Source organism: Passer domesticus, chromosome 20 (genome assembly GCF_036417665.1).
Source record: "Passer domesticus isolate bPasDom1 chromosome 20, bPasDom1.hap1, whole genome shotgun sequence".
In the NCBI taxonomy this organism is placed as follows: domain Eukaryota; kingdom Metazoa; phylum Chordata; class Aves; order Passeriformes; family Passeridae; genus Passer; species Passer domesticus.
The window spans coordinates 8220345-8247594 of record NC_087493.1 but is presented as its reverse complement, the minus strand read 5'-3'; the positions used below and the strand labels follow the sequence as shown (position 1 = coordinate 8247594).

Here is a 27250-nt window from a genome sequence, read left to right as displayed (position 1 = left end):
CTGGCTCTGCTTAAGCCAGAATCCTTGGTACAAATGAATAACATGGAAGATACTTCAGAAGAAACTTTCCTATCCCATGCCACTGAAGCAAACCTTAGATGGAGTCAAATCATGTTTAAATATTTACACGGGGTTTTTTTTGTTTGTTTTTGGTGGGTTTTTTTCCCCCATCACTGCAGCAATGTATTTAGATTCCAGTGCTAAGAAAAAATCACAGTGGACTCTTCCCCCTCCCCTGCAGCAGCGCAGTGCCACAACACAGGCTGCATCCTGCCTCGGGCGAGCCACCATCTTACCCCGGAGATCTTCACAGCCGAGGATGGAGCTCCCTGGATCATAAAACTGAAATCCAGTCAGACAGCACGGGTTACTCCTGCGTTCCGCAGCCCACCGCCCCTGGGTAGCATCCCCCGCCACATGCCCACCTCCAGGAGCCGGGGGCTCTGTGCCAGCTGCCCCACGGCGGCCGCCAGCGCCTTTCCCTGCAGGGCGGAGCGCAGGAAGCAGCGCCCGCGGCCCCGCGCCGTCCGCGCCCGCTCGCAGCCCGCGGCCCTGCGGATGCTGCCGGACAGAGGGCTCGGCCTGTGGGGGACAGGGGACAGCTTTGGCGGCACACCGGAGCGTCCTCCCTGCCCCTGGGGCCTTTGGGATGACATGTCGCGGCAGGAGCCAGCACAGCTCAGGTTTTCACCCCAGTCTAGCCCGGGGGCGCTCACCCAGTGCCCGCGGGGAGCTGCTCCAGCCAGTGCCAGTAATCCCGCCTGCGGAAGCCCCAGGCCGGTTCTGCGGGAGAAAGGGAGGGCCAGACCCCTCGCCGCGGGGCCGGGGACGCTGCCACGGCCCGCCCGGGCACGAAGGGTCACTCACGTCGCAGCCCCTTGCGCAGGATGCTCTCCAGCAGCTGGCAGAGGGACACGAGGTGCGGCGAGGCGTCCGTGCAGGGACCGCCGCCCTCCCGCAGCCGCAGCACCGCTCCTGGGGGCGGACAGAGAGCGGCGGCACCCGTGGGTGCCCAGCCGGGGAGAGGGGACAGGGACCGGGGGACAGCTCTGCGCGACCCCGCGGGGGGGTCCGGCACCCGGGGAAAGGGGACAGGGACCAGGGGACAGCTCTGCACTGCCCCCGGGGGGGTCCGGTACCCTGGCACGGCACGGCCCGACCCGGCTGCCGCCGCTGCGCTGGGCAGGAACTCGGGTAAAGTTCCTCCAAGCCAAGGTCGGGCGGCGGGGCTGGCCCGGGGAGCCCCAGCGCGGCCCCGCCGTCCGTCCGGTCGGACCGGTACCGGCGCGCTGCCCGGGGAAGCTCGCACAGGTGCCGGGGGGCCCCAGGCTCACCTTTAAGGGCGCTGAGCAGCGGCTCCTTCCTGGCCATGGGCTCGCCGTCACCCGGGGCCAGGTGATCCCGCGACGGGGGCTGGATGGGAGCCAGGAACCGGGAACAGGAACGGGGAACCGGGAAACCGGGAACCAGGAATGGGGAACCGGGAACAGGAACGGGGAACCGGGAACCAGGAATGGGGAACGGGCCCCGCCCCAGGAGCAGCGCGGAGCAGCCCGGCCCCACGGGCGGGGGGAGCCTCGCACACACAGGTGTACGTGTACTCAAACAGAAAGCACAGGCGCTGGTGCACACAGGTGTAACACAGTGACACATTTACCTATTGGTCTGCACAGATGTATAAATTCCACGCATTGCATAGGCAGAGCCCGCAAATATGAGACACAAGTGCAAAACAAACGCGCGTTTATCTCTGGGTGTATTAGGACGGGCTTTGGGATATGTGTCATAGATCTTGGGTGCCGGCCCCGCCGCGGGTACACACGGGGCGGGTGGGGGCGAGCGCTCGCCCTGTCCGTAGGGATGTGCACGAACGGCGTGCGCAGGACCGTGAGAAGGGGCGGTGCGGGGCCCTCGGGGCGGTGCGGGGCCCTCGGGGCAGTGCGGGGTACTCGGGGGCGGTTCGGTGCGCTTAGGGGCGGTGCGGGACTGCCGGGGCGGTGCGGGGCGCTCGGGGGCAGTGCGGGTCCCATCAGGGGCGGTGCGGGGCGGTTCGGGGCTCCCGGGGCGGTTCGGTGCGCTCGGGGCGGTTCGGTGCGCTCGGGGGCGGCGCGGGGCTGCCGGGGCCGTTCGGGAGCCATCAGGGGCGGTTCGGGAGCCATCAGGGGCGGTTCGGGAGCCATCAGGGGCGGTGCGGGACCATCAGGGGCGCTGCAGTCCGGCCATGGCGGAGCCGCAGGAGCCCGGTTCCTCCTCGCTGCTGGCGGCCGCTCGCCGGGTGCACCAAGAGGCTTTCGGGGGTGCGGCGGTGCTGGCGGCCTGGGCCCCCGGCCGGGTCAACCTCATCGGAGAGCACACCGACTACAACGACGGCTTCGTGCTGCCCATGGTAAGGGCCGTGCTCCGGCCCCGGGCTCTCGCCGTGTCACCCTTCCGGGTCCTCCCGGCAGCCGCCCGGGGGTCCTCGGCCACCGCCTTCCCGCCCCTTCCGAGGATGTCCCCTCCAGGATACCCCAGCCAGGAGCCCGAGGGATCCTCCGGGATCCCCTGCCCGGAGCGCGGGGCTCGCAGCCGGACCTGCTGCAGCCCCCCCTGCAGACCGACTCCTCACGGCTTCCCGGGGATGTGATTCTCTTCCCAGCCACTTCTCCGAGAGGCTGAAGCCTTCTTTTCTGCAGCCCCGTCAAACTTCCCGTTCCCAGAGAGCGGTGTTTTGGTAGCAGAAACGGTTCAGAACAGCAGGAGCTTCCTGCTCCTTCCGAGCCGCTTTGACTCAGAGGCAAAGTCCCCACTCAGTCCTAAATCAAACCTACAGCTAATTACTGAGAGGCCGGGGAGCGTGGGAGCAGGTCAGCTGAATTCCATGGCAGGCAAGGAAACTTCCCGAAGTTTCTTGGTGTGGTTACCACTCCCCTGGAGCCCAACAAGCAGCACCGAGCTGGGGGGTCAGGCACATTTAGGGGGAACACTGACCCCGTGGGTCAGTAAACAGGCAGGGAGTTTAATTCTGTGCCAAAGCAGAGGGTGCACTGGGGGCTCTGGGTTAAAGAGAACACTTGGATGCTCCAGCTGTGGGCTGAAGCAGCCACAGCTGTCCCCTGCCCCCCGTGGGGATGCTCCAAGGGGTCTGAACCCACCTTCCCCACCGCCAGGCCCTGCAGCTGGGGACGGTGCTGGTGGGATCCCCCACGCAGGACGACACCATCTCCATCGTCACCAGCTCGGCAGAGGCGGATGAGCCTCACAAGGTGCAGTTCCCGGCGCCCCGTCCCGACAGCCCCCTGAGCCCGGGGCTGCCTCGCTGGGCCAACTACGTCAAGGGCGTCATCCAGCACTACCGGGGTAAGGCCTGGGCTGGGGGCTGCTCAGAGCCCCCCTCGCAGGGAGCTGGTGTTCAGATCCAGCTTTGGGGGTGCTCCAGGGGCTCTTCCAGTGTCTGTGTAATCCTGCAGCTCTCTGCCAGGACCAGGCTCTGGAAAACTCGATCTCGGCTCCAAGGTTCCTGTGCTTGGGGGGCTGCAGGGTCACACTCTGCTGTGGGTCACCCTGTGCTCTGAAATGTTGCACAGGGGCTCCTTGTGCTATTCCCTGTGAGTTGTGGGGCACACACAGCCCTGCAGGGGCTCATGGCCCCCCCTCCTCTCTTCTCTTCCTGCAGGTGGTCCTGTGCCAGGCTTCACTGCTGTTGTGGCCAGTAATGTCCCCCTGGGCGGGGGCCTCTCCAGCTCGGCTTCCCTGGAGGTGGCTACCTACACCTTCCTGCAGCAGCTGTGCCCTGGTAAGGCAGCAGCCTGTCCTGGGCCCTGGCCTCTGCTTCCAGGTGGGAGCTGGGATGAGGGGGTGCCCTTAGCTAGGTCCCACAGCCCTTGGGAAAATGCTGCTGTGAGTGGGTAACAGCTCCCCCGCTGGCACTGCCCTGCTTGTGTGGCTCCTCTGGCTCATCCAGCCTCACCTGCCCAGACTCTAAAATCCATGGACCGCTCCTGGGGCTGACTAGGGGGATGAGAGGAAGTTCCCTTGGGAGCATCCTCTCCCCACCCTAATGGCCCCAAAATCAAGATACCTGAAGCACCAGTGTCAGTTATCACATCCAGCTGGATCTGGGGTCCAGGCTGCCATAGATGCCGTGCAGTGGTGCAGCAGCAAGCACCTGCAGCTGCAAAACCCCATTCCATGGGAAAACAACCCTATACCTCCACGTTTGCTTCCCCTGCTCCCAGGCAAGGGACAAAGTTGCAGGAAGGAGCTGCTAACCTGTGTGTCTCTGCTGTGGCACAGACGATGGGGATTTGGTAGCCAAGGCGCTGGCGTGCCAGAAAGCAGAGCACACGTTTGCTGGGATGCCCTGTGGGATCATGGACCAGTTCATATCCGTGATGGGCCAGGAGGGCCACGCGCTGCTCATCGACTGCAGGTCAGGGTCAAACTCGCTGTGCTGTGCCCACCTCCCTGAGCAGCTGGGGGTGAGCTGGCGCTGTGGCCATGAACTGAGGGCAGGAGTGCAGGGAGAGGTTAACCTTTGAACCCAGCCCAAAACCTCATCATGAGGGTGGGGCAGCCTGCACTTTAATTCCTCCTAGCCTTGATTCCTCCTCCTGCAACCTTTCTGCTACTTTCCTGGGCTTTCCTGCCATCCTTAGGGTCTAATATTTGGAGGGAGCGAAGTGCTGGAGTGAAATCCCAAACCACCTGGACTTTGCCTCTGTCATTCAGGCTCTGCCTGCTGTGTGGCCTCAGGTGTCTGGGAGCCGGGCGGGCGCATGGCTGAGCTCTCCCTGCAGGTCCCTGGAGACGGTGCTTGTCCCTCTGAGCGACGCCAGCCTGGCCGTGCTCATCACCAACTCGAACGTGCGGCACACGCTGACGGGCAGCGAGTACCCCACGCGCCGGCGGCAGTGCGAGGAGGCAGCGGCGGCCCTCGGCAAGGCCAGCCTCAGGGATGCCACCCTGCCCGAGCTGGAAGGTGGGGACAGCCCCCTCCTCATCTCTGGTCACTCCTTGGGCCACGGAGAGCTTTTGGTGCCCCGTGGGCTGAGCTCTGGGGCAGGCGGGTGGGCGCGCGGCCTGTGGTGGGAGCGTGCTGCAGGCATGGAGGCTTTGGCACAGGATGGTTGTGGGATGCCCTGCAGCATCCAGCAGGCTGTGGGGCTTTGCTGCAGGGACACAAATGTCTCTGCAGAGGCCAGGAGCAGCCTGGGGGATGAGGTGTTCCGGCGGGCCAGGCACGTCATCGGCGAGATAGCGCGGACATCACAGGCGGCGCAGGCACTGCAGAACAAGGACTACAAAACCTTCGGGAAGCTGATGGTGGAGAGCCACAACTCCCTCAGGTGAGGGTGCCCGAGGATGCTGACAGCCCTGGGCTAGGGTCTGCAGCACCCAGCATCGCTGCCACGGGTGCAGTGGCTGCACCAGGAGCTGGAGCTGCCAGGGGTGCAATGGCTGCACCAGGACACGAGCTGGAGCTGCCAGGGGGGCAGTGGTTGTGCCCAGGGTGCAGGACACAGCACAGCACGGCTCTCCTCTCTCCAGGGATGACTTTGAAGTGAGCTGCCCGGAGCTGGACGAGCTGGTGGCAGCAGCCCTGGAAGTCAAAGGGGTTTATGGCAGCAGGATGACCGGGGGAGGCTTTGGAGGCTGCACGGTGACACTGCTGGAGGCTGAGGCTGCAGACAAAGCCCAGAAGCACATCCAGGTAGGGGGTGGAAAAGCCCCAGGAGACTGACTGAAAGATCCCAAGGGACCTCTGAGGGGCACAGCACGGGGATGCTGTTGAACTGTCCGTTTGGGGTTGGTGGAGCCCAACCACAGCCCAGAGTCTCTCGATGTCACTAAGCTCTTGCAGACAGTTCAGTACTGTGCCAGTCACAAAGCCCTGCCCCAGGACCTCTTTGCACTGAGAAAGGGAGTGAAAAGGTGCTGGGGAGCTTCAGGAATGCCAAATCCATCCACAGAAGAATGCTTTGAGCTGAGCTTGGGTACTCCTGTGCTGAACACTGGCCATTATAGCCTGGGAAAGATCTCAGTGCCATCACCAGTGTTCTCTAACTCAGCACCTTGGCGTGCACAGGTAGCTGGAAATGCCAGCAGAATGGGGTGTGAAGAAGGCAGAGCATTTTTTGCTGCTCTATGAGATCATGGTGCACTCTGAAAATAGCTGGGGGAGGGTGAAAGAAGGGGTAGAGGAGGGTCTGAAATGAGAGGAGACCAAAAGGGCTTTGGCTTCTGCCAGAGGTGGGAGAGAGGAAACATGACCAGGAGTTACAGTGCAGTGAAGAGAGGAGGTAGAGTGAGTGAGTGAGAACTGACCAGCAGGGCCTTTTCCCCCAGCCCCAGAACCCCAGCCTCAACTGCTCCTCTTGTTTTTCAGGAGAAATACAGTGGCACAGCCACCTTCTACCTCACCAAGCCCTCGGCAGGGGCAAAAGCTCTGCCCCTGTAGAGGAGTGACCACCGCCCCTGGGAGCCTTGGGCTGGCACTGCCTCCCTCCCCAAGGGGATCAGTTTGTCCATCTGTATCATTCACCTAATAAAAGCAAAACATGTGCAAGTTGTTCTGTGTGAGCCAAAATCACTTGGGACTGTTCCTCAGAGGATACTGGTTTCACTCCAGCTTGCACTGGTGTAAGGAGCCATTGCCAGAGCTGCAGTCACAGGGGGGGCTGGCAGTGCAGGAGCAGCAGGCACTGACACGTGGCAGAAGTTCCTGCTTGGGAATCTGCCTCTGGCCCCTGCCCTGCATCTGCTGCAGATGGAGGACAGCAGGAAGGGGGGAGGGATTTTTTATTTTACTCTAAAAAAAAAAAATCAACAATAAAGAGGCAGAATATAGAGAAAATATTTATTGAGTGCAAGAGGAAGCCATCTGATCAAAGACCTGCGGCTGAAACAGCTCCAACAACCAGATGAAATTTAAAAAGACAGGCCTGGGTTAGTGCATGTGCATGGGGAAGGCCAGAGTCCCTGGAGAGCAGCTGATGGGCCATGCTCTGCTCTCGGAGAACAGGATCATCTTTGGTTAAAAGGCTTGAGAAACTCCCTTTTTAGGCAGTTCTCAGTGTCTGACCCTGGGCCACAAAGCCCAGGGACAGGGTCACAGAGTCCTTGAGCAGGAGGAAAGAAAATCCCAACCCCAGGCAAGAAGGGGGCAGGGAGGGAGGCAGCCTCATGCCACTGGCACCTGCTCAGGAGAAATAAGTGCTTCTTGAAGGCACAGTAAAACCTCAGGGCTGGTGAAGGATCCCTTGAGCCAAATTCAAAACTGACCCAGCTCCATCTGCAGTCGTGGAGACTCCTGTGGACTTGATTCACCCACATCCATCTTTGGCTGAAAGATGTACAGCCCTGCCCCCAGTGAAATAAAAAGCCTGAAGATGAGAAGGAGCTGTTGGTGGTGAGCTCTTCTTTAGTGTCCAAAAGAAAAAATGAAATAAAAAAAGAAATAAAGAAAACCACAAAAAAAGCCAAGGTTCATTGTGAGATCAAAGCAGGCTGGTGATGCTGCCAGGGGCCCAGGCAGCTGCTGCTTGGGTTGGAAGCTCTAACCCAGAGCAGGGGCAGCTGCTGCTCCAGGCAGGCTCCTTGCCTGCTCCCCTGCAGCTGGAACTGCCAGGGAAAGCTCAGACTGCTTGTTTTCCCTGGCAGAGGGCAGGGAGCCTCCAGGGATCCTGCCCAGCACTGGGACATCAAACCCAGCAGGGTCTCAGCTCAGCCCAGCCCTGTGTGAGGGAAGCTGAAGCTGGGGGCTGAGAGAGTCCCAGACTTGTTCAGGATGGTGGGAGTGCCTGCCTGCTCTTCTCTTGTGTTTGCTGATAGATCACATGTCCCTTTATGGATGGTGCTGCTGAGCAAAAAGTCTTTTAAAAGATACCCAACTTCTCCCCGAAATCTCACTCATCAGCTGTGTGAGGAATCCCAGCACAGTTCCCATCCCTCACTTCCAGGAGGCTCCCAGCCCTTCTGTGTCCAAGGGCTTCACCTGGGAGATGTTGCAGTGGGTGGATCTGGCACCTTGCAGCCTTGACTGGAGCCTCTGGTGCTGAAGGATACAAGGTCCAAGACAGAGCCCACCAGCCTCATCACAGGGTTCATGTGGCCTTTGGATCAAGCCCTTAACTCATTTCTTCCAGTTATTCATGTTTCCCAGCAGCCACAATCCCAGTGTAGCCTCCACATTCAGCATAGATCTCATCCACCTCCATTTTTTTATAAAATAATAAAATACATATATATATATTTATATATATATACTATGAAAACTGTACAATGTTGTATGCAAAAAAAAAAAAAAGCATCTGAGGCCATCAAGTAATGCAACACAAATGAAAGGTTAGTCTTTGCTATTGTGTACCAAATGTCAGCAGCAAAGGACAGACACAAATAGGTGCAATAAGAAAGCACAGGTTACCCCAAAACCCTACCTTTGCAGCTTTCATAAAAACCCCCATACTGAACAAAACAACTCCAGTGAACACAGAGCCTGGAGCAAAAATGGAAATGGTGACCCTCTATAAATCATGGTTTTGACATCTGAGATCCTCTCAAAACCGTGGACCTGACAATAAAATCATTCCATTCCATTTACCTGGGGAGGCTGAAGCCCTGGAGACACCCCAATTTCTGCCCTGAAGGATGAGCTTACACACCCAGCTGTGCCACAGCTGAGTGTGCTGGGCCCCAAAGGAGGAGTCCAGAGCCTGGAGTGCCACAGAGATCTGTGCCTGCAGGAGGAGCTGCCCGAGCACCACCTGCATGAAGCACCTTTGGCTTGTTCCATAAAATGCTGGCACCTGATCCCAAAGTCCTGCTGGTGCCCGGCTCAGGCCTCGTAGAACTGCCTCTCCACCTGCTGGGTGAGGGTCCCGCTGGCCACCACCGTGTGGCTCACAAACTCCTGGGTCAGGGTGCTGCTGGAGTTCTCCACACGCTGGCTGGTCACCAGCATCCCGTCTGCAAGGGGAAGGCACCAAGGCTGGGGTCACAGGGAACTGCTCTGCCCTGTGACTCCATTTGCCATCACAGGGAGTGGTATTTAGGGACCTCTCCACACCAAGTGATGCAGTGCTTTGCTGTGGCAGTCAAGAGGATGGATGGATCTCCCAACAGCTCCCAAATTCTCATGTTACAGCATGAGCTCAAGGGGGATAACATGGGACAGCTACATTGATGTGAATGAAGGTGTTTGTCCCCCTGCTCTGTTTCTGTCTGCTCTGAAGAGACTGAACCTTGCAGGAAGAGCTATGATTTGATCCTAGTGATAGTGCTGGAGGACTCTCACATACAGCATTCCCTCCAGGACTGGGCAGCACGTGTGGAAATGACTGCAGCTCTCCCTGGGGCAAAGCAGGGACACAGTGTAGGAAAAGAGCTGACCCTCTTCAATCCCACCTGATGGACCCTCCTCCCCTGCCTTTGGCACTTGGGGTAAAAGCAGCCTCAGACCTTAGGACAAGCAGAATTACCCTTTGTTTTCTGAGGGTTGTAAAGCAACAATGAGCCCCTACCTGTGAAGTGGGGATCCAGAGAAGAATGGCTGATGCTGGTTTTGGTGGTGTATTCAGTGGGGAATTTGTAAACTTCTCTCATGTACTGCTGTCCTCCAAACTGGGAGAAAGCACCTGGGGAGGAAGAAAAGAAATAACAGCCAAGAAATAACAAAGAGCTTCCAACTCCTCAACCCTGCACAGGGAGCACCAGCAAGCTCAGGAATTTTCCCTTGCTGATATCACAGCCAGGTTCAGGAGGAACTGGGAGGACTGGAAAGGTCTCACACCGGGCAGTCAGAAGCTGCCTCCAGGCATTTGTACAAACAGACAGAAGTTTCACCACAAGTTAAGCACTGGCAGGGGTTCCCTCATTCTGTGCACAGGACTGGGAGGTGTTCCCTCATTCTGCTCACCAGGCACAGCACTGCCCTCATGGAAAACTGTCTCCATGTCTTTAATGGAGCATGGAGTCACCACCAGAGCTGGAAAGTGACTACAGGAGTTGTGTTCCCTGCTCTGAGAGGCTTCTCTTTGCACCTCCACAAAGACAAGGGTACTGTACCTCTGTCCTGAGATTCAATGGTGATGAGGCCTTCTCTCTCTGGCCCGAAGCCTTGGGTGGTGTTGGCTTGCACTTTGAACTTGTATGGCACATTCTCACTCAGGTGGGGCACAGTCAGGGTGGTTTCCAGGTTGTCTCCTTCAACATAGATTGTCCTGGGCTCCCCTAATCCATGGAGATACAGAGTGGTGAAGACAGAGCAGAGTGATGGTCCCTCCAAACATTCAAACTCCCCCTCAACTCTGCTGCCTTGGCTGTCCCTGAGCTTTACAACCCACAGCCTGTAGGACTGCACCCACTTCTACTAGGGCTTAAAACAATTCCAGTTTACTACAGTAGGGAGCCTCAACAACCAACCTCCATGGGGTTTTGGCTGAGGTCCTTCCTCTTCCTACCACATTTATTAGCCCAGACCACATAATGGCACAAAGTGTCAGGAGCCACCAGCTCCCAGGCCTGGAACCAGCCTCATGCCCCCAACTTTGTCTGCACTGATGCAAGCAAACAACTCTTTCACTGGTCCCAGCCAAAATGCAGAAGATTGCTGGAGGTATCTGGTGCACTACACAAGGGACCTGTGCTGTACCTCCTCCATGCAGCATCTCACAGGTGATCCTGTAGCCCAGGATGGGCCCGTTGGGCTCACGAGGCCTCTCCCAGCTGAGGTGCAGAGAATCCGGGCTGAGGGCAGTGAAAACCAGGGGTCCAGGGGCACAGGGGGTGCTCAGGGTGAAGGGGGTACCTGCAGGGGCACAGGGGACACGTCAGAATCACAGCAAAGGGAGCCTGGGAGGGATCTGCACAGAGCATTTATGGAATGAGCTGGAAGGGCTCAGCTGCCTGGACAACGAGTGTGAAGTGAATGTGTGGGGAAGAAGGTCCTGTTCCAAACTGAGAGGAAAGAAAGGAGAGGTGAGGATGTGGCAAGGGGAGAGAAAACAGCCAGGCAGCACCCACAGACATCAGTGCCACCCTCCTGTGCCCAGCACCTCACCTGGCACGGGACTGAGCGGGCTCTGCGGGTCCACCTGGGACTCGATGGTGATGACTCCCTCCCTCTCGGGGCCCCAGCCCTCCTCGCTCTGCGCCTTCACCTTGAAGATGTACGAGTGGTTGGGCAGCAGGTCCTCCACCACCACCGAGTTCTGGCTGGGGTTGGGGATGGTGATCCTGTGTACCTCTCCTGGGACGCACAGGGAAGAGGATGTCAGCGCCATGTTGCAGGCACAAAGAGCTGCAACTTTCACCTCAACTGTGTCTCAAACTGCCTGCAAAAGCCATCCAGGGTCCCTCCCCAAGCACCTGCATCACACCTTGCTACCAATGATGGGTAGTGCAGGATGAGACGTCTTTCCAAAAAAGGCTTGGGACAAACACCAGCTTCTTGAAAGCTCAAGGAGTTTCAGACAAAATAATGATATTTTCACTAATACTGCCCTGAGTCTAATGTAAAAATAAGATATTTTCACTTCAATCCTTCCTCCAAGTCCCTCCCATGTGTTGAAAAATTGGATGTAAGATGTTTGTGCTGATGGAAAGAATCAGTCCAAAGGGGTTTTGTTTTGGTGGAGAGATGAGTCTATAAACAACACCAGGACTTGCTCTCCCTCTAGGAGAAACGGGGAATGAAAGTTGTGAGGTAGCTGCAACATTTTGTCACCAAAAAAACCCAAACACACAAACAAACAACAAAAAAAACACCAAAAAAACCCCAAACAAACAAAAAAAAAAAGCTACACAAGAAGTAGATTTAGGACTCTGAATCCCAGAATGGTTGGGCTGGGAGGCACCTCTGGAGATCACCTGTTCCAACCCCCCTGGCTCAGAGCAGGGTGATCCAGAGCCAGAAGCCCCAGAGCAGACCCCCCACACTGGGAAGTCCCCCCCAGCCCCAGGGGTGCTGACTGACCTCCGTTGAGGAGCTGGTACTGCACGCTGTAGCCCTGCACCTCCTTCTCGCAGCGCGGCTCCTGCCAGCTCACCTTCAGGGACGTGGGGCCCAGGGCAGAGAACACCAGGCGGGTGGGGGTGTCGGGGATGCCCGGGGGCTTCCTGGAGTCTGAGGCACAAAGGGAACATCAGGCTGGAGATTTGGGGATGGGGGCTACGGGGGCTGGGGGAGAGGAGGGGGTGGCACAGGCAAACATGGGATGGTCCTGATGGTTCGGGGAGGACGTGGTGAGATGTCACCTCTGCAAGCTGACCTGTCATGAGGGGGACTGGCTGGCTCTGCACAGCCACAGGGATGTCCCATGGCCTCAGAGTGCCAAGCTTGGGTGGGACAAGTTAATGTAAGCAACATGCCCCTGTGGCAGAGACCCAGAGAAGGGGCCTGGTGCTGGCTGTGACCTTCCTCACCCCTAAGCACCCTGTCCAGTCTGCCAGAAGCTTCATACACTTCATCAGGTGTAGGTCATGATTCAGGCCTCAGGTTCATGAGGCCTGGAACCACATCTGAGTGCTCCTCAGCTGATCCCACTGGGACACAAGGCTCACAGAGAGCACAGCAGCCTCCCAGGTGACACCCAGGGACTGAATCCCCTCACTGACAAGGAGCTGGCAGAGGGACATCTCATAAGGAGCACACGTTCTCCCCAAGAGCTCTTCAAAGGCCTGTGGAGTAAGACTGAGAACAAGAAGCTCGTTAGGAATGAAGAGAATGAGGACAATGGGCTGATCAGAGCACACTGGCAGCAGCGCTGGTGAATTAATCAGTCCAGATGGGCTGAAACCTGCAATTCACCTGCAAATGGAAAGGTGATGTGATGGAGGTGCAGGCTGGGCCACAAGATCAGCACAGCACACAGCAAGCCATGGAGAGGAGGTTTGGGGTGAGCAGTGGATGGCAGCAGCTCATGGGTGGACAGTGGCTGGGCTGTTATGGGATGTGTGGCTGGGAGGAAGCACTGGACAAGCTGTACCTATGTACTTGCACATCCCTGAGGGCCCATCAGTCATGATTATAGAGTCCCGACAGCCAATGCTGGGGTAGTAACCCTTCACCTTTGCCCTGCTCCTGAAACCCACGTCCCGGGGCTGGAGGAGTGTCCTCCCAGCATCTTCATGGATGGGAGGGAGGAGTGTCCCCTGGTAATCTACAGAAATGGTGCAAGAAGAAAGAGAAAAACACCATTGGAGATTTCAGAGCAGGTTCAGCCCAGGCTCCTGCACAGGTGACTTTTTAAGGCTCAGGTTTGAAGAATCTTTAAGCCACCTCCTGTCAGCACCAGCTGATTGACACACATGGAGCTGAAAGGCAACCACACTGCTGGACAGAGTGAGGAGAAGAGACACGTGCCCTCCCTGGAGTGCTTCATGGTGTGAGGATAAGGATGGAGCTCCCTTCCCTGAGCACCCTGCCTGTGAGGGGTGGGACCCCTTTCCAAACTGTCTGGAAGCAGAGAGGCCTTAGCAAAGCACCAAGACACCAGAGGTGGGGACATGACCCTCTAGACCTGCGGGTCATGGGCCACCTTAGCTGTGAGCACAGTCCTCACCCCACAAGGGCTTTAGGGTGCAGGTCCAAAGACAGTCACAGGGATGGAAGGGAAGGGCAGGCCCCATCCCTGTGGTACTCACCGTGCCCCATCAGCGTTGTGGAGTAGTCTCTTGTCAGCGAGGAGCTGCCCATCACCCTGTGCTCCTGGTGCACGTGGGAGCTCAGCTGGTGGTAACTGGTGTTGGCTGTCCTGGTCAGGGTGCCACTGCCACTGCTGGGGAAGGAGAAGTCCACTCGGCCGTTCATCAAGTGCTCTGTGGAAGAGGGCACACCGTGAGGAATGCGGCTGTGGACAAAGCTGCTGCTCCACTTTCCACGGGGAGGAAGCAGGAGGCATCATGGTGCCCCCCTGCCTCGGCTGAATCCCAGGTTCAGCTGCTCTGGAATGTGATTCTGGAATGCTACATCTAGAACAAGCCACAACACCCAACACTAGACGCAGAAACAGAGATAAACAAAGACTTCTCCCTGCACCAGACACACCCATGGTGCCCAAGGTAACTCCAGACCTCGGCCTTGCTGGGGCACTGCCTTGTGGTTCTTGCCACATTCTCTCACATCTCTCCTTAGACACAAGCACTGGTTTATAATTTTGAATTTTGATAGAAGGTGGAAGAAGGAAAGTGGCCCTTTACAGAGGAGGTTTCTCCAGATCTCATTCTGGATCCCATCTCAGCTGTTGATCTGAAAAGCAAACTCCGTGTAAAACAAATCCCCATGCCCTCCCAGCAGGCCAGGAGAGATCAGCCACCTACAAGAGAGTGATTTCTGTTTAACAGTCCAGCAGACCTGCCCCAGAAGCTCAGGGCACTTAATTAAGGTGAAGAGCTGCCTTGGAGGTGGCACTTGGCAGGCATCATCTGAGTTTGCTCCTGCCTCGAGGGTCCAGCCTTTGGTAGAAGCAACTTGCTAGCAGGCTCCCAAGTCCGTGCCGAGATGGGGGTTACCTTGACACCCGTGTGAGCAGACACACCAGGACAAGGTTTTGAAGCAGATCACACCAACACGAGGGCGGGCACACAGGGGTGGGCAGGGGGCACAGAGCCCATCCTTGGCCCCTCGGCTCAAAGCAGGACGAGACAGGACACTCAGTGCCGTGACAGAGCCGTCCTTCACCTGCTTGGGGCCGGGGTGTGCCGCTCCTCCTCACAGTGCCAGGAGCCACGGCGCTGTCCTCCTCATGGAGGAGCCCCTCGGTGTCCGAGGAGAGGCGGCTGCTGCCAGACAGGCGGGGAATGGTTTCGGGTGGGAGCCTCCAGGTGATGCGGCGAAGGTCCAGGTCTTCTCCCAGCAACGGCACAAATTTCCACCTGGAGCCTTTTGGGACAAGGCAAGCACCGGTGTTGGCACGGTCTGCAGGGGTCAGGGTGGGCCACCTGCCACCTCCGTGCTGCTTGCTGGGGAGAGGAAGGGACAAGCACCAGTGGGGATGATGCCTGTTCACAGCCCGTGTTCCTGGGTGAGCTGAGGAGTTCAGGTGGTGCAACATTCTGGTAGGTGGAGAGTGGTGGGAGCGTGACATGCAGCAGGTTCCTCAACCCCCAGACTGTTTTCCAGCCCTGTGTCCCTCATGACAGAAGGTGAGAGGCAAAGTCCCACCACACGCCTGCCAGTGCATGAAGAGTCTGCAACAATTGTCCTCTGCTCAGGAGAGGTTTCATCACTCCTTGATGTGCACTCAGGGTGGTTGGACTCCTGATGTTCCCATCACCTTGAAAAGACCAGGGACTCACTCTTGGGTCCCAGGCCCTGGAGAACCCTCCAGAGAAAATCCTACAGACACACCTCATCATTTCACTTATGGTCCATGTCCCAGCACATCCCAGGGAGTCATTCAGAAAGTGAAGGGATGGAGGAAAAGAGACCAGTGCCTTCCCAGCACTGCTGTGTTCCCTCCTGTTGGCTTGGCCTAGACCCTGAGCATCCAGGGGATTCAGAGCTTTGTGCCTTGGCTGGTGCTTGTTTGCTGATGTCTCATGGTGCAGCCAAACGGCAACACAAAGGGAAGATGAGCAGGGAGGACCATGAAAAGCTCCTCTCCCACCCCACACCGAGATTTCTCTTTGCCTCATAGCTACAACAAGGAGGCACAGGCCTTATTTACACTGTGACCAGCCAAGTGCTCCCATGGATGCAGCTACTGAGCTTTGCAAAGGCTGATTTCCACCATCTCCACAACCCGGATCTCCCCATCCCAGAGAGATGGAAAGCAGCAGTGAAGCTCATTGCTGAAATCTGCTGTTAAGGAAAACAAATGTTAGAAATGACCTTTTCAAGCTCAGAGACACGAACCTGAATCATCAGAGACACTGGGCCTCTTGCTGCCGGCTGGAGAGCGGAGCACGTCTGCGCTGTACATCAGGTAGCTGTCATAGTCCTCACCTCCATCTGCATCAATGATGGGGGCATCAGGAATGATGGGAACTGCAGGAGAGGTGGAAAGCGCCATTAGACAAGCAGCAAAAAAACCACACAAGCAGCAAAAAGCCGTACAACACTCAGGATGGCTGGAGCAGCAGAGCAAACAGGAGGTGGGGAAGCAGTTGGGGTGGCGGGGAGCTCTCCCCAGCACTGCTCCTGTCCCTCTGCCCCTTGTCCAGGCTGGCACTCACTGGACATGGGGCGCTGGGGCTGCGTGGCGAGGTTGATGGTGGCTTCTCTCTGGGGGCCCCAGCCCGCGCCGTTCCTGGCCTTCACCACGTAGCGGTAGGGCTGCGACTCCCGCAGGTTCTCGATCAGCACCATGCGCTTCTTGGGGTCTTCAACCAGCACCTTCTTCATGGGCCCAATGGGTACTGCAAGGCACGGGCATGCCTGTCACCCAGCAGGCACAGAGGACCCCACAGCACCCCACATTTTGGTGTCAGGATACAGCCTGGCTCTGGGAAGAGGTGCAGCAGGTCTTGGGGCTGCTCACAACAAGCAGCATCACCTCAGGGGAATTCCCAAACCTAATGCTGAAGTCAACCTACATGAGAAGTCTTCTGTTGCTGGTGTGTTGCAAATAACTCCTTCCTGGCACCCCACCCCTTTATCTAGACCTATGAACTAAGTTTTTGGGATGAAAAACAACATAAAACACTATAGAAGTGAATGGGAACACGTATTTTTGGCATTTGCGTAGTTAAATCCTGACTGGTGATTTTTCTGTGCTCTCTCCATCAAGAAGTGACCCATCCAAACCCCAGTTATCAGAAGAAACATGCCTGGAGCTGTTCTGGCTCTGCTGGGCTGTTTGGGACCGGCCCAGCCTGCAGGAAGTGCCCTCCAGCCCCTCAGCCTAGCTGGGTTGTCCCATCCAAAACTGAGCTCTTACTGTTGTCCTCGTTGACAAGCCCGTAGCTGACTTCGTAGGCTGTGATCACCCCGTTGGTTTCTGCAGGCTCAGCCCAGCTCAGCTGGGTCACGGTGGAAGACAGGACGTTGAAAGCCAAGCGCCCGGGCTCGCTGGGCACTGGGAAGGCAAAAGCAAAGGGCGCCCATCACTGCGAGCCAGGAGCCAGAGGATGCCCAGGGCTCCCCAGACCACAGCTGGGCTGCGGTGGGAGACACTCAGGGCTTGACTCAAGAGTACCAGAAGCTCTGGGCTGGGTGCAGAGGGACAAAGTTGCTGCCACGTGGAGGGCAGGAAGGTGTGGGGTCACTCACCCTCCTCCAGCGTGCGGCAGCGGACGATGTCCGAGTAAATCCCTTCGCCCACGGCGTTGTAGGCACAGACTTGCATCTCATAGTCAGAGAAGGGGTAAAGGTTGGTCAGCTCTGCTGATGGGGTTTTGACATCAATGAGATGGGCTTCTGACTCAGGGTCTCCCTGCATCCAGTATTTCACCTGGCAAAGCAAGTGCAAGCCATGATTCCTTCAGAACCTCATGTGATGGGTGAGAAATTCCTTGTCTCTTACTAAATCAGCTCTGGGAATGGTGGTGTGCCATTCCTCTGAAATGGGAGGCCAGGACAGTCTGGGCACTTCCCAGATGGAACTGGAGATAAACCCACCAGGAATCTTTCTTGCATATCCCTCATCCACCAGCAATGGTCCCTCAAGGATGGAGGGTTCAAGGGGTGAACTTGCTCCCTCTTTTGGGTGTGTACTTGGACCCTTTTGGTACAAATGTCTGTGTGAAACACCTGCAGGAAGGGACTCACACTCTTCCCTGGGATCCACTCACCCCTTACCTTGTACCCCAGGGGTTTTCCTGGTGGAGGAAACCAGTTGAAGCTGATTTCCCTGGAGCTGAGGGCACGGGCATCGGGATTAAGCGGTGCACTCAGGCGGCCTTTGGGGGACTGGGGGACCTGGGCCAGGCCAGTCATCGAGGGGACACCATCCACCAGCTCTGCAGACAAGAAAGTTTACATCAGTGCCAGTGCTCCTCCTTGGATGAAACAGAAGGAAGCATGCCTCTCAGCACTGCCCCGCCATGCTGTGATAAAGACATTATTTATGTTATTGACTCACTTGATGACAGGTTTGCTTGTCCAGCCACAGGAACCACCACGCACCATTCATGGCAAATCCTACCTCTCCCTTATTTTTATGGCTTTTCACTCAAATTTCCAAGGAAAAGGAATTAAGAACCCATTCTATTTCTTTGCTGAGGGAGACGATCCTGTCCCACCTACTGACTATTCCCACTTGTGCCTCTAGAGGGGGACCCAAATCTACCAGTTGGAGTTGGAGGAACCTCGCTGCGGCTTTTTGGGCAAGGATGGAATTCTGTGCACCGCATCGGGTGGGCTGGCCTGGGGAGAAGGTCCCACAGCCCCTGCAGCCACTGCCACTGCCCAGCTGCCAGCCCCTACCTGGGTCAGCAATGGTCACCGTGGTCTGGGGGTAGCGACCAATCTTGGCGCCGTACTTGGGGTGGAGGAGGTCGACAGCAAATTGCTTGAGCTGGCAGTTGTTGAGGAGGGTGTCTATCTCTGTCAGCTCCAGCAAGGGCACCTGCACCTCCTTTCGGGTCTCCCCTGGCTGGAAGACCAGCTCGCCCTCCGTGAAGAGGTAGTCCTGGAGGAGAAGGAAGAGGTGTGTTCAGGGTGGGGCTGGATGGGGCTCTGAGCAACCTGGTCTTGTGGAAGGTGCCCCTGCCCATGGCAGGGGGTTGGAACGAGATGGTCTGTAAAGCCCCTTCCAACCCAAACTGTTCTATGATTCTGAGATTACAGCCTGCAGTATCCATGAGGAGACTCCCAAAGAGCCTCCCCTCATCCCCCAGTCAATCCTCATTTGCCTCCCAGTACCCACAGCTCCAGGGGCAGCTGGTACCCTCTGCCTCAGGCACAGACGCCCTCTCAGGTCCTCCCTCCCCAAGGGATAGAGAAGAAAGTTTACCTTTGTGCTGACCTCAAGCCTTGGGTCCCCCCTGTCCCAGCCACGTGCTGATAATTCCTCTTCTGCACCCCCAGGGCTGGCCTTTTCCCAGCCCTCCATTCCCCCTCCTTCCTGCCTGCCAAGGCCAGGAGCACCACGCTTACCCTGCCATTCTTGGCGGTGAGATCCCGGGTCCTGTAGGTGACTTGGGATTTCCCATTGTCTATGATCTCCCTGAGGACAGGGATCTTGGCCAGCTTATCAAAGCGGCTGTGGGAATAGGCTGGCTGCAGGAAGGTGATGAGGCTGCTGGCTGGAAAGGGCAGGAGAGAAGGAATGTGTAGAGCAAATACATGAAGAATCACATCCCAGACAGGTGTCCTCCCCTAACAGAGTTCCAGTCACCCATGGGTGTGAACTGTGCACGAAATATTGCATGGGCTGGAGACTTCCCCACTTCCCATTTGTGTTCCCTGCTCATAATACCAGGTGGGAAGCAGAGGGAGAGTGCTGGGGATGTTAGCACAATAACATCAAAGAGGTCCTGCTTCATGCCAGCAACTCAATGAACTGGAGCAGCAGAGGAATGTGGTCAGTCCTTAATCTGTCATGGAATTGGCATCTAAACTTGTGATGGTCAAATGTTTCTGTCAGCAGGGAAGATGACCCTCCTTTGGCTGCATTAAAGGATGCTCTAGTTTAGATCCAGGTGACTTCAGGAAGGAGTCACCAAGCAAATCTCTGCTCAGATATGCAGACAGTGCTTTACAGACCTCATCAGTCAGGACACGGGACACTCAGACACCAGCAGCTCACACAGTCACAGCCCCTCACCTTGCTCTTTGATGATGGTGATGTTGACAACCCTGCGCCCGATCTTTGCGATGCCATTGGGGACCTCGATGGCCTCTACCTGCAACTGCTTCTCATCATCATCATCATCCCTGATGAAGAGGGGGACACGGACGTCCACCAGCTCCACGGCCTCTTGGAACTCCACCAGTCCCTGAGCATCTGGGGGAAAAGACAAGAGTGAGAGGTGGGAAATAACCCCTGTGCCCAGCCAGGAGCCAGCGCCAGGCTCTGCTCCCTACCTTGGTCTGAGGTCACAGTGTAATAACCCGGTGCAACCTTCAGGTCATTGAAGGCCTCGTGGGAAACATGTTTTTCCACCGCTTTGATGATGTCTGGCTTGGCTGAGTAAGGGGCAGTGAGCACGGTGTCCACAATGGTGTGATCCTGCCTGGGATGGGGGAGGGAAGGGCAGGTGAGAGCTGAGATCAGGCAAACTCATCCCACTCTCAGCAGCTGGGGGGCCAGCGAGTGTGTGGGGCACTCAGTCACCCCACACGTGTCTGTACAAAGAGGGAGAAGGTGCACCAGAGAGCTGCAAATTCCTCTTACCTTTTCCCAGAATTAGGCTGTAACCTGGGGGAATAAAAAAAAAACCAAACCCAAATCAGAGTGACTAACACCTTTGGAGACACAAAGTGCTGTGTGAATCACAGCCCTGTGCAGGTCTGAGCTGCAGCACTGCCCTGCGGGTGCCAACCCATCCCACAGGGCCCCAGCACATGTTCCCTCCTGCCCAGCTGCTCTCTCCTGCCCTGGGTTTCCCAACGCAGCAAGAAACGTGCCCACGGGGGAAACCACATCTGGATCAGGCTGTGGGGAGGAGATACCACTCCCTGCTCAGCACTGGCATCCCCAAATTCCTCCCAGCCTGCACCAGGCGCTCCCAAGTTTGCACCAGGCTGAAACTTTTGAAGCCAGTGGGAATTCTCCCATCGAGCACCATGAGACCAGGATTTGTTCCTGCTGCTCCAGAGCCAAACTCAGCTGAGATCTCTTCCACAGCTGGGTGGGCTCTGCTCTGCAGCCCTGGGTGGGTGAAGCATCACACCAGGCTTGTCTCACAGACCACACTCCCTCCCAGCACTGCAGATTTCACACCCCACCTCTCTGGTCCACCCCATCATCAGCAGTGCCCTGGGGAAACCCTGTCCTGCAGGAGTCTCTCCCCCACTGACTCACCTGAACTTGGTTTGCTGGACCTTGTGGCAGCCAGGAATGTGCTTGAAAACCTCGTTCAGCTGTGAGGAGCAAGAGGGACTTTCAGAGCATATCCCTCACTGAACAGGGTGTGCTCAGTGAACAGATGCTGCTGCTACAAAACACGGGAGCACACTGCCCACCCCAGGCACACCACCCACCCTCCACTCTCCTTCACCCTCCCACACCAGGTTTCATCCCAGAACATGGCAAGAGGCTGCAAACTGAAGCCAAACAGGAGCTTCAGATGATGTGCCCCAAAGCAAATCCAGAATCTCAACAAGATGCTTTGCCAATTCTTACAATTGTGACCTTAAAAAAATGCCCTTTCTCACAAAAGAAGAAAAACTGCTCCTTCCTCTCAACAGCTGTGGGTTCCCAGGGAAGGGGCACTGCCCAGCCCCTGTGTGGCTGTCCCCAAGGCCACCCCGAGCCCCCCTTGTGCCCAGGCTCCTACGTTCTCCTCCACTTCCTTGCGCAGCTGCTCGAACTCCCGGCTGTCCTGTTTCGTCAGGTTCTGCGTGAAAAGCCGGGCCAGCCTCAGGGACAGCCCGTAGGCAACTGGAAAGAGAAATCCCCAAATCCAACTCCATCCTTCTTGGCCAGAGGAATAACCCGCCCAGGAGCTGGAGGCACGGGGCCACTCACCGAGGTCCTTGGGGTTGGTGGCAGCGGGGGAGGCGACGCCCTGCTTGTGGACGTTGTTGTGGATCTTCCAGCGGACCGTGTCCCGACCCTTGAGGGAGCCGCTGCGCACCAGCGGCGTGTCCAGGTGGTCGGAGGACATCAGGCTGTGGCGGAGCATGTAGTGGTCCTCCTTGAAGCCAACGGTGCGACCTGCAGGGCCACGGGTGGGTCAGAGCCTGGGCAACGCCACAGATTCTGTTCCGGGCGGTGCTGAGGGGTAACAGCACGCTTGGGGTGTTGGGATGGCAGCAGGGGAGTGGGATGCAGGAGGAAGGGATGTTTGTGAGCAGGGAGAACACATCTCAGCAGCTGAGCATCACAAGGTCAGGGAGAGCCAGCAGTGGGATGGCCAGGTGTTCGTCACCCAGAGATGGGGTGACTGAGAGGTGTTTGGAAAGATTTTATTCTATTACCAATCAGTCTTGATGAAGGGTGAGACAGAAGAGATGTAAAAGGCAACGCCATTCTATCAGAAGCTAATTTCTTTGTTATTTCTTAGTTATAATACTTTATAAATGTTTTCCAGACTATTAACGTTTACTGTACAATGCTGCTATTACATCCTAATACCAATCACATGGTGTTAGATAAATTGGTATTAAATATATTTTTATTCTATTTTTATCCCATGTAATCTTGCTAAAATGTATCTTTCACAGTTCTGATTTTCTAAAATTTTTCGTCTTTTTATAAAGCCATATTTTGAAACTTATTTCTAGTTCAATCTCTCTCTCAACCATGTCATCTCTATTCCACAGCCTTCCTAACTCAACACACCTTATCTCTCAGTATCTGCATACGGCTATATTTTGAAAATCCTTTACAAATCCATTTCTCACACCAGGGTGTGGGACAGGGAAGAAGAGAGGACCAGCAGCTCCAGGACTCCTTGGCTCAGGCTCTCTGCTAGAAGCCTTCTCCCCAGTCCATCCCTCAGAGGGGAGGGATGCCCACCCCAGCACCCCCCAAACCCAGGAAGGCAGTGACCCCCAGAGCCCTTCCCCCAGGACCCAGGGCTGGTACCTCGTGCACAGCAGGGAAGCAGGGCCAGGCAAGCCTAGAAAACAAACAGCCAGAGACACAATCACTTTGTGGCCAAGCACAAAACCCCTCCAAGTCTCCATCAGGGAGGATCCACATCAGCAGGGATGTGTGGGAAGTGGGTGGATGGGGCTCTCAAGCTGATTTTAGCTAGATGGGGGAAATCTGGCTAAAATTCCACCAGCAGCTCATGCTGGCAAAAGCAGAGGGCTGGGGACCACAGGGACATCCCCAGTGAAGCTGGCCATGCTGGAGGCTGGGTGAATTCTGGAAATTTGTCGTGTTTTTGGCCATATCTGGTTCTCTCCCCGGGCTGGGGAAGCCAGCTGAGACACTCACCTTGCAGCAGGCACAGAACTTCCAGCAGAGCAGGAGCAGCAGCCCCAGGAGCAGGATGAGGAAGATGAGCAGTGGGATGAGCCAGAGGAAACTCCCAGGCGGGCACTCTGCAAGTGACAGCAGTGTCACTGCCAGGCATCAGCCCCGAGTGGGGTGTGCAGGGAGGGAGGAGCAGGGAAGGAGGGGAAAGGTTGGACCACAGCTCTCTGAGGGATGCAGCAGCCCAGTTAACCTTGGCAGTGCTTCACAATGACAAATACTGCTCAGGGAGCTCTATCACACCTCTGCTCACACCCAGCCACACCAAAGAGCTGCAGCACCTTGCAGCAATCCCTGCCCATGGTAGCAGGGGAAAGGATCTGATCTCTAAAGGTCTCTCTGAGGGTGCCATGCTCCACCCCTTGCAGTCCATGGGACAGACAGGGTCACCCACCTGTGTCACACAGCAAGGTGGGCAGGAAGGTGCTGCCTGCAACTGACCCTGCCCCAGGGGCACAGCAAAGGCACAAAGCAGGGGTTGGGGGTACCCTGGAGGTGGTCACTCTGATCCAGATCCCAGGCTGGACATCCCCTGCTCCTCCCAGGGCCCTGCTCACCTTTATTCTTCTGCACGCGGACGGTGGTGTTGGGGAGGACACTGGGGTCTCCCTCCAGGCTGTAGTGGTAGGTGCAGTCATCATCCTCATCCTGGAAGGAGCAGTACTCACCAGCCTCCTCTGTGGGGAGAGGAGACATGGTTGTGAAGGGCCAGGAAAGACTTGGGGAGCAGCCCTAGGTGCACACCCCCACAGAGCAGGGCCCACACCCAGCTCTGCTTCTCACATTACCTTTCTTCAGCTCCTCCACCATCTGGATCTGGAGGTGGCAGGAGCTGCAGTTCCCTTTCAGGTTGCCTGACCCCCAGGTCTGGCAGCGGACACAGTCCCGGATGCTCTCACACACAGCCTGGAAGCCCTGGGAGAGGGGGTGGGATGGTCAGGAACACCCCCAGGAGTGAGGGAGGACGCAGCCTCTGACAGGCAGAGCTGGAGAGGCAGCTCCTCATCCCAGAGCCAGGGCAAGGTCCAGGTCAAAAAGAGAAGTCATTGAGAACAAGCAGCTCATGAAGAACTTATAAGCCCAGTTGACTCCAAAATCTCTTATACCAACAGCCTACATTTGGGCAGCAATTAGATCTTCTCCAAAGGTTTCAATGGCCTTTCCAAAATGGGATCAAGCCAGCTTTCTCCATCCCCACTGTGGGATTAGCCCATGTTTATCAATGAAGAAATCAAATGTGTTCAAGGCCAGGTTGGGTGGGGCCCTGAGCAACTCGATCTAGTGGAAGGTGTCCCTGCCATGGCAGGAGAGTTGAAATGAGATAAGCTTTAAGGTCCCTTCCAATCCAAACCAGCCTGCAATTCTATGAAATTAGCTTTTTCCCAATCTTGAGGCAAATCAGAACAAGCCACAAGCTGAGCCTCAAACGAGGGTGCAGATAAATGCAGACAGACTCTCAACAGTTGCTGCTGGTGAACAGGAGGCCAAAGAAAGCCTGTGGCTGCAAAACAGCTCCCATGCCAGACCTTTTCTGGCCACAGGGCAGGTGAGACAAACCCTTGCTCAAAATTTTGTTCCTGACTGAGATGTGCCTTCATCTCTGCTTTGCCTTTCTTCCTTGGGAGCTCTGTGCGGGAATAAATGATGAAGCCCAGAGGGACTCACCAGGGAGTAGCTGATTTCACATGTGGAGCTGGTGTACAGCGAAGCCATGTCACAGATGCATCTGCCACATTCACACCTCCCGTGGTTATTGCAAATGCCCTGGGAGAGGAGAGGTGACAGCCTGAGAGTGGCTCTGGGAGTCAGAAGGCACCTCAGTGGCACAGAGATTCCAGCACTGGGGCAGCTCCCTGACGGGAGCAGCAGTCTCTGGGGAGGGCAGGGCAGGACCTACCCCTCGGCTGTCGATGCAGGTGTCGTTGCTGGTGGGACATTCACAGCCCGGGCCCTCCCAGCCGCTCTCGCACACGCAGGCGCCCCTGGAGCAGCGGCCACGATCTGCGGGGAGAGCAGGGATTGCCTGGGCTCCAGGGCCGGGCCATGCCCCCAGCCCTGTCTGCGGCTCCCCCTCCCTCTTTGGGTGCAGCAGGCACAGGGCTGCACAGCCTCCTTGGCAATCAGAAGCCTGAGCTAGCAAATGCCAAGTCAGCATGACCCTAGCAGTCCCTCTCTTCCGCCTTTCGGACCCTGCTTATCTCCCTGTAAATCCATAGGTCACTTTCCCCTGACCCTTACTATTGGACAGTTTTCAAAACCCCTGCAGGGTATAAAAACCCCTAATTCTGAAGAGCTGTGCCTGGTCCCTTCGCGGAGACCCGAATAAAAGAATCCTGCGGAACCCCATACGGCGCTTTTCGTATCTCTCCCCTGCGTCTGCTGCCGTGGCACCTAGCAAGCTAAGAGAGCTGGAGATCACAAAAGAGCTGATTATCACTAAGAGCTGCAAACCACTCTAGCTTGCCTAGGCTGCCTGAGCTCCCGCTGGGCTATCCTGGGCATTCCCTGCTGGGCTCCTGCCCTGAGGGTAATGACCTGGCCATATTTGGGGTGCACAGGGGCTTTTTGAAGCACAAAGGGGCTGCAAACAGACCCCACAGCACCCTCCCTGCATCTCAGCAAGCACAGAGGCCCTGCAGCCCATCACTGGTGGCTCAAGGCCCCGTGCCAGTGCCACCAGGCCCAGACACCCCATCTGCGCCACCAGGCCCGGCACATCCACCCCATTTGGGGGCTCTGGGGTGCCCTCACCATTGCAGAGGAAGCCGGAGGTGCGCGGGCACTGCAGGACGTCGAACTCGCAGAAGGCGCCGTCGAAGCGCAGGCTCTGCCCCTCGGAGTAGCACTGGCACTTCCCACACAGGCACTCGCCCCGGCCCGAGCACGGCTCCGTGTCCCCGGGCCGCACGCAGGCCTCGTTGTTGGGGGACGACGCCGGGGAGCAGTCGCACGTGTCCCCTCGCCTGGGGACAGAGAGGGTGCTGAGGGAGGCAGGAGCAGAGCACAGCACAGCGGGGTCCTGGGCAGGGTGCTCGGGGCACGGGTGTGTGTCACCGCAGGGTCCCTGGCACGGGTGTGGCTCTGGACACTGTCCTTACCAGCCCGGGTGGCAGATGCACTGTCCACACACAAAGTTCCCGTGGAAACTACACTTGGGCGAGTTCAACTCTTGTTGCTGGAAGTGAACAGAGAAGAGGCATTGCTGAATAGGTCCAGGAATCAGAAGGGCAGATGCAAGGGCAAAGTTTTGCCCTGAAGACCAAGCTCTACCACAGGACATCACACCGAGCTGGGAACAGGCAGTGATGGAGATTTTGGCCAGGCTGAGCATCACTGAGGGGTCCAGCAGGACCCACATGAATCTGCCAACACATTCCCACCCCAGCCTGGCAGGAGGACGCCTCTGTGCATGACCCCACCTGCTCACAGGGACACACGTCGCAGACGACAGCAGCTGACACCGTGAGGCTGTCGCTCAGGGACGTGGGTTTCACGTGGATGACTCCATGCCGGTCCTTCTCGGGGAGGCTGCAGACGTGCTGCCCACCAACGTACTCCAGAGCCTTCACGTGCATGTGGAACTTGCTCTGAAGGAAGGGACACACTGCAGGGATGAGCCAGCTCTGCTGGACCACATCCCAGCTGGACACGGAGAGCTCATCCCCTCACACGTGCCTCCCCTCCGCTGCCATCCGAGGACTTACCACTTCTCCACGGGTGATGTTGAAGGAGCCAGATTCTGTCTTTGTTAATACCGGGGAGGTGAACTCTGCCTTCAGGGCTCTGGGGGTGAAGTCAGCCCGGATGTCCATCTTGGAGCGGATGCGCTGGGGCCAGAGGATAAACACAACGTTGATTTTCAGCAGTACCTGTGACCACCCCGTGGCCTGCTCCAGAGGGGCCACATCCTGCCCTCTGCCTGCTCTCCTGCCCTGGAGGTGCCACCCCTCTGCCCTCCCTGTGAGCCAGAGGGAAGCTCCAGAGAGCACCGTTACCTCAAAGGCTGTGTGGAGCAAATCCACGATGTTGGAAGAGTCTTCCTGGAGCACCCCGATCTCAGAGATGGGGAAATACTTGTGCAGCTTCTGCAGAGAGACAGGAGCTTCCTGAGTGAAGGCCTTGAGAATCCTCCTCTATCACAGGATGGGCTCTGCTTTGAGACCTCCAAATGTCCCTTCCAACCTAAATTACTCTCCAGCTCTATGCCTCCACTGCTTTACAAGAAGCAGAAACCAACA

General features: G+C 57.0%; 2 protein-coding genes across 5 annotated transcripts in view; one reads left to right on the top strand and one right to left on the bottom strand.

Moving 5' to 3' along the window:
* Positions 1-2059: 2059 nt before the first annotated feature.
* On the top strand, positions 2060-6550 carry GALK1 (galactokinase 1). Its single transcript, XM_064395513.1, has 8 exons — positions 2060-2386; positions 3150-3339; positions 3656-3775; positions 4276-4411; positions 4779-4960; positions 5177-5327; positions 5530-5692; positions 6368-6550. Exons 1-8 carry the CDS (start codon positions 2222-2224, stop codon positions 6437-6439), a joined length of 1179 nt encoding a protein of 392 aa, XP_064251583.1. The 5' UTR covers positions 2060-2221; the 3' UTR covers positions 6440-6550.
* A 274-nt stretch (positions 6551-6824) lies between these two features.
* Positions 6825-27250, bottom strand: part of ITGB4 (integrin subunit beta 4) — a 28821-nt gene continuing 8395 nt past the window's right edge. For 2 of the 4 annotated variants that reach the window (XM_064395497.1, XM_064395498.1), the window contains exons 9-41: positions 27008-27097; positions 26717-26839; positions 26432-26599; positions 26111-26187; positions 25764-25975; positions 24910-25013; positions 24678-24776; positions 23801-23927; positions 23570-23689; positions 22974-23080; positions 22617-22650; positions 21555-21743; positions 21364-21467; positions 20889-20947; positions 20259-20282; positions 19949-20097; positions 19689-19868; positions 19019-19167; positions 18347-18551; positions 17720-17880; positions 17192-17372; positions 16860-16997; positions 16156-16338; positions 15836-15967; positions 14660-14860; positions 13624-13797; positions 12966-13139; positions 11954-12103; positions 11039-11227; positions 10631-10786; positions 10045-10209; positions 9501-9614; positions 6825-8946 (exon numbers count right to left, since the gene is read on the bottom strand). In XM_064395497.1, coding sequence (XP_064251567.1) covers positions 8816-8946; positions 9501-9614; positions 10045-10209; positions 10631-10786; positions 11039-11227; positions 11954-12103; positions 12966-13139; positions 13624-13797; positions 14660-14860; positions 15836-15967; positions 16156-16338; positions 16860-16997; positions 17192-17372; positions 17720-17880; positions 18347-18551; positions 19019-19167; positions 19689-19868; positions 19949-20097; positions 20259-20282; positions 20889-20947; positions 21364-21467; positions 21555-21743; positions 22617-22650; positions 22974-23080; positions 23570-23689; positions 23801-23927; positions 24678-24776; positions 24910-25013; positions 25764-25975; positions 26111-26187; positions 26432-26599; positions 26717-26839; positions 27008-27097 — 4569 coding nt within the window. In that variant the 3' untranslated portion in view covers positions 6825-8815. The remainder of the gene's footprint in view (positions 8947-9500; positions 9615-10044; positions 10210-10630; positions 10787-11038; positions 11228-11953; positions 12104-12965; positions 13140-13623; positions 13798-14659; positions 14861-15835; positions 15968-16155; positions 16339-16859; positions 16998-17191; positions 17373-17719; positions 17881-18346; positions 18552-19018; positions 19168-19688; positions 19869-19948; positions 20098-20258; positions 20283-20888; positions 20948-21363; positions 21468-21554; positions 21744-22616; positions 22651-22973; positions 23081-23569; positions 23690-23800; positions 23928-24677; positions 24777-24909; positions 25014-25763; positions 25976-26110; positions 26188-26431; positions 26600-26716; positions 26840-27007; positions 27098-27250) is intronic. The other 2 variants (XM_064395499.1, XM_064395500.1) reach the window with 2 other exon arrangements.

Bases quoted from the DNA above. Each gene is read 5' to 3' on its own strand.
- GALK1 (XM_064395513.1), top strand. From the start codon at position 2,222: ATGGCGGAGCCGCAGGAGCCCGGTTCCTCCTCGCTGCTGGCGGCCGCT. The intron at 3,340-3,655 runs GTAAGGCCTGGG...CTCTTCCTGCAG, and splicing joins CGTCATCCAGCACTACCGGG to GTGGTCCTGTGCCAGGCTTC. The intron at 5,693-6,367 runs GTAGGGGGTGGA...CTTGTTTTTCAG, and splicing joins AAGCCCAGAAGCACATCCAG to GAGAAATACAGTGGCACAGC.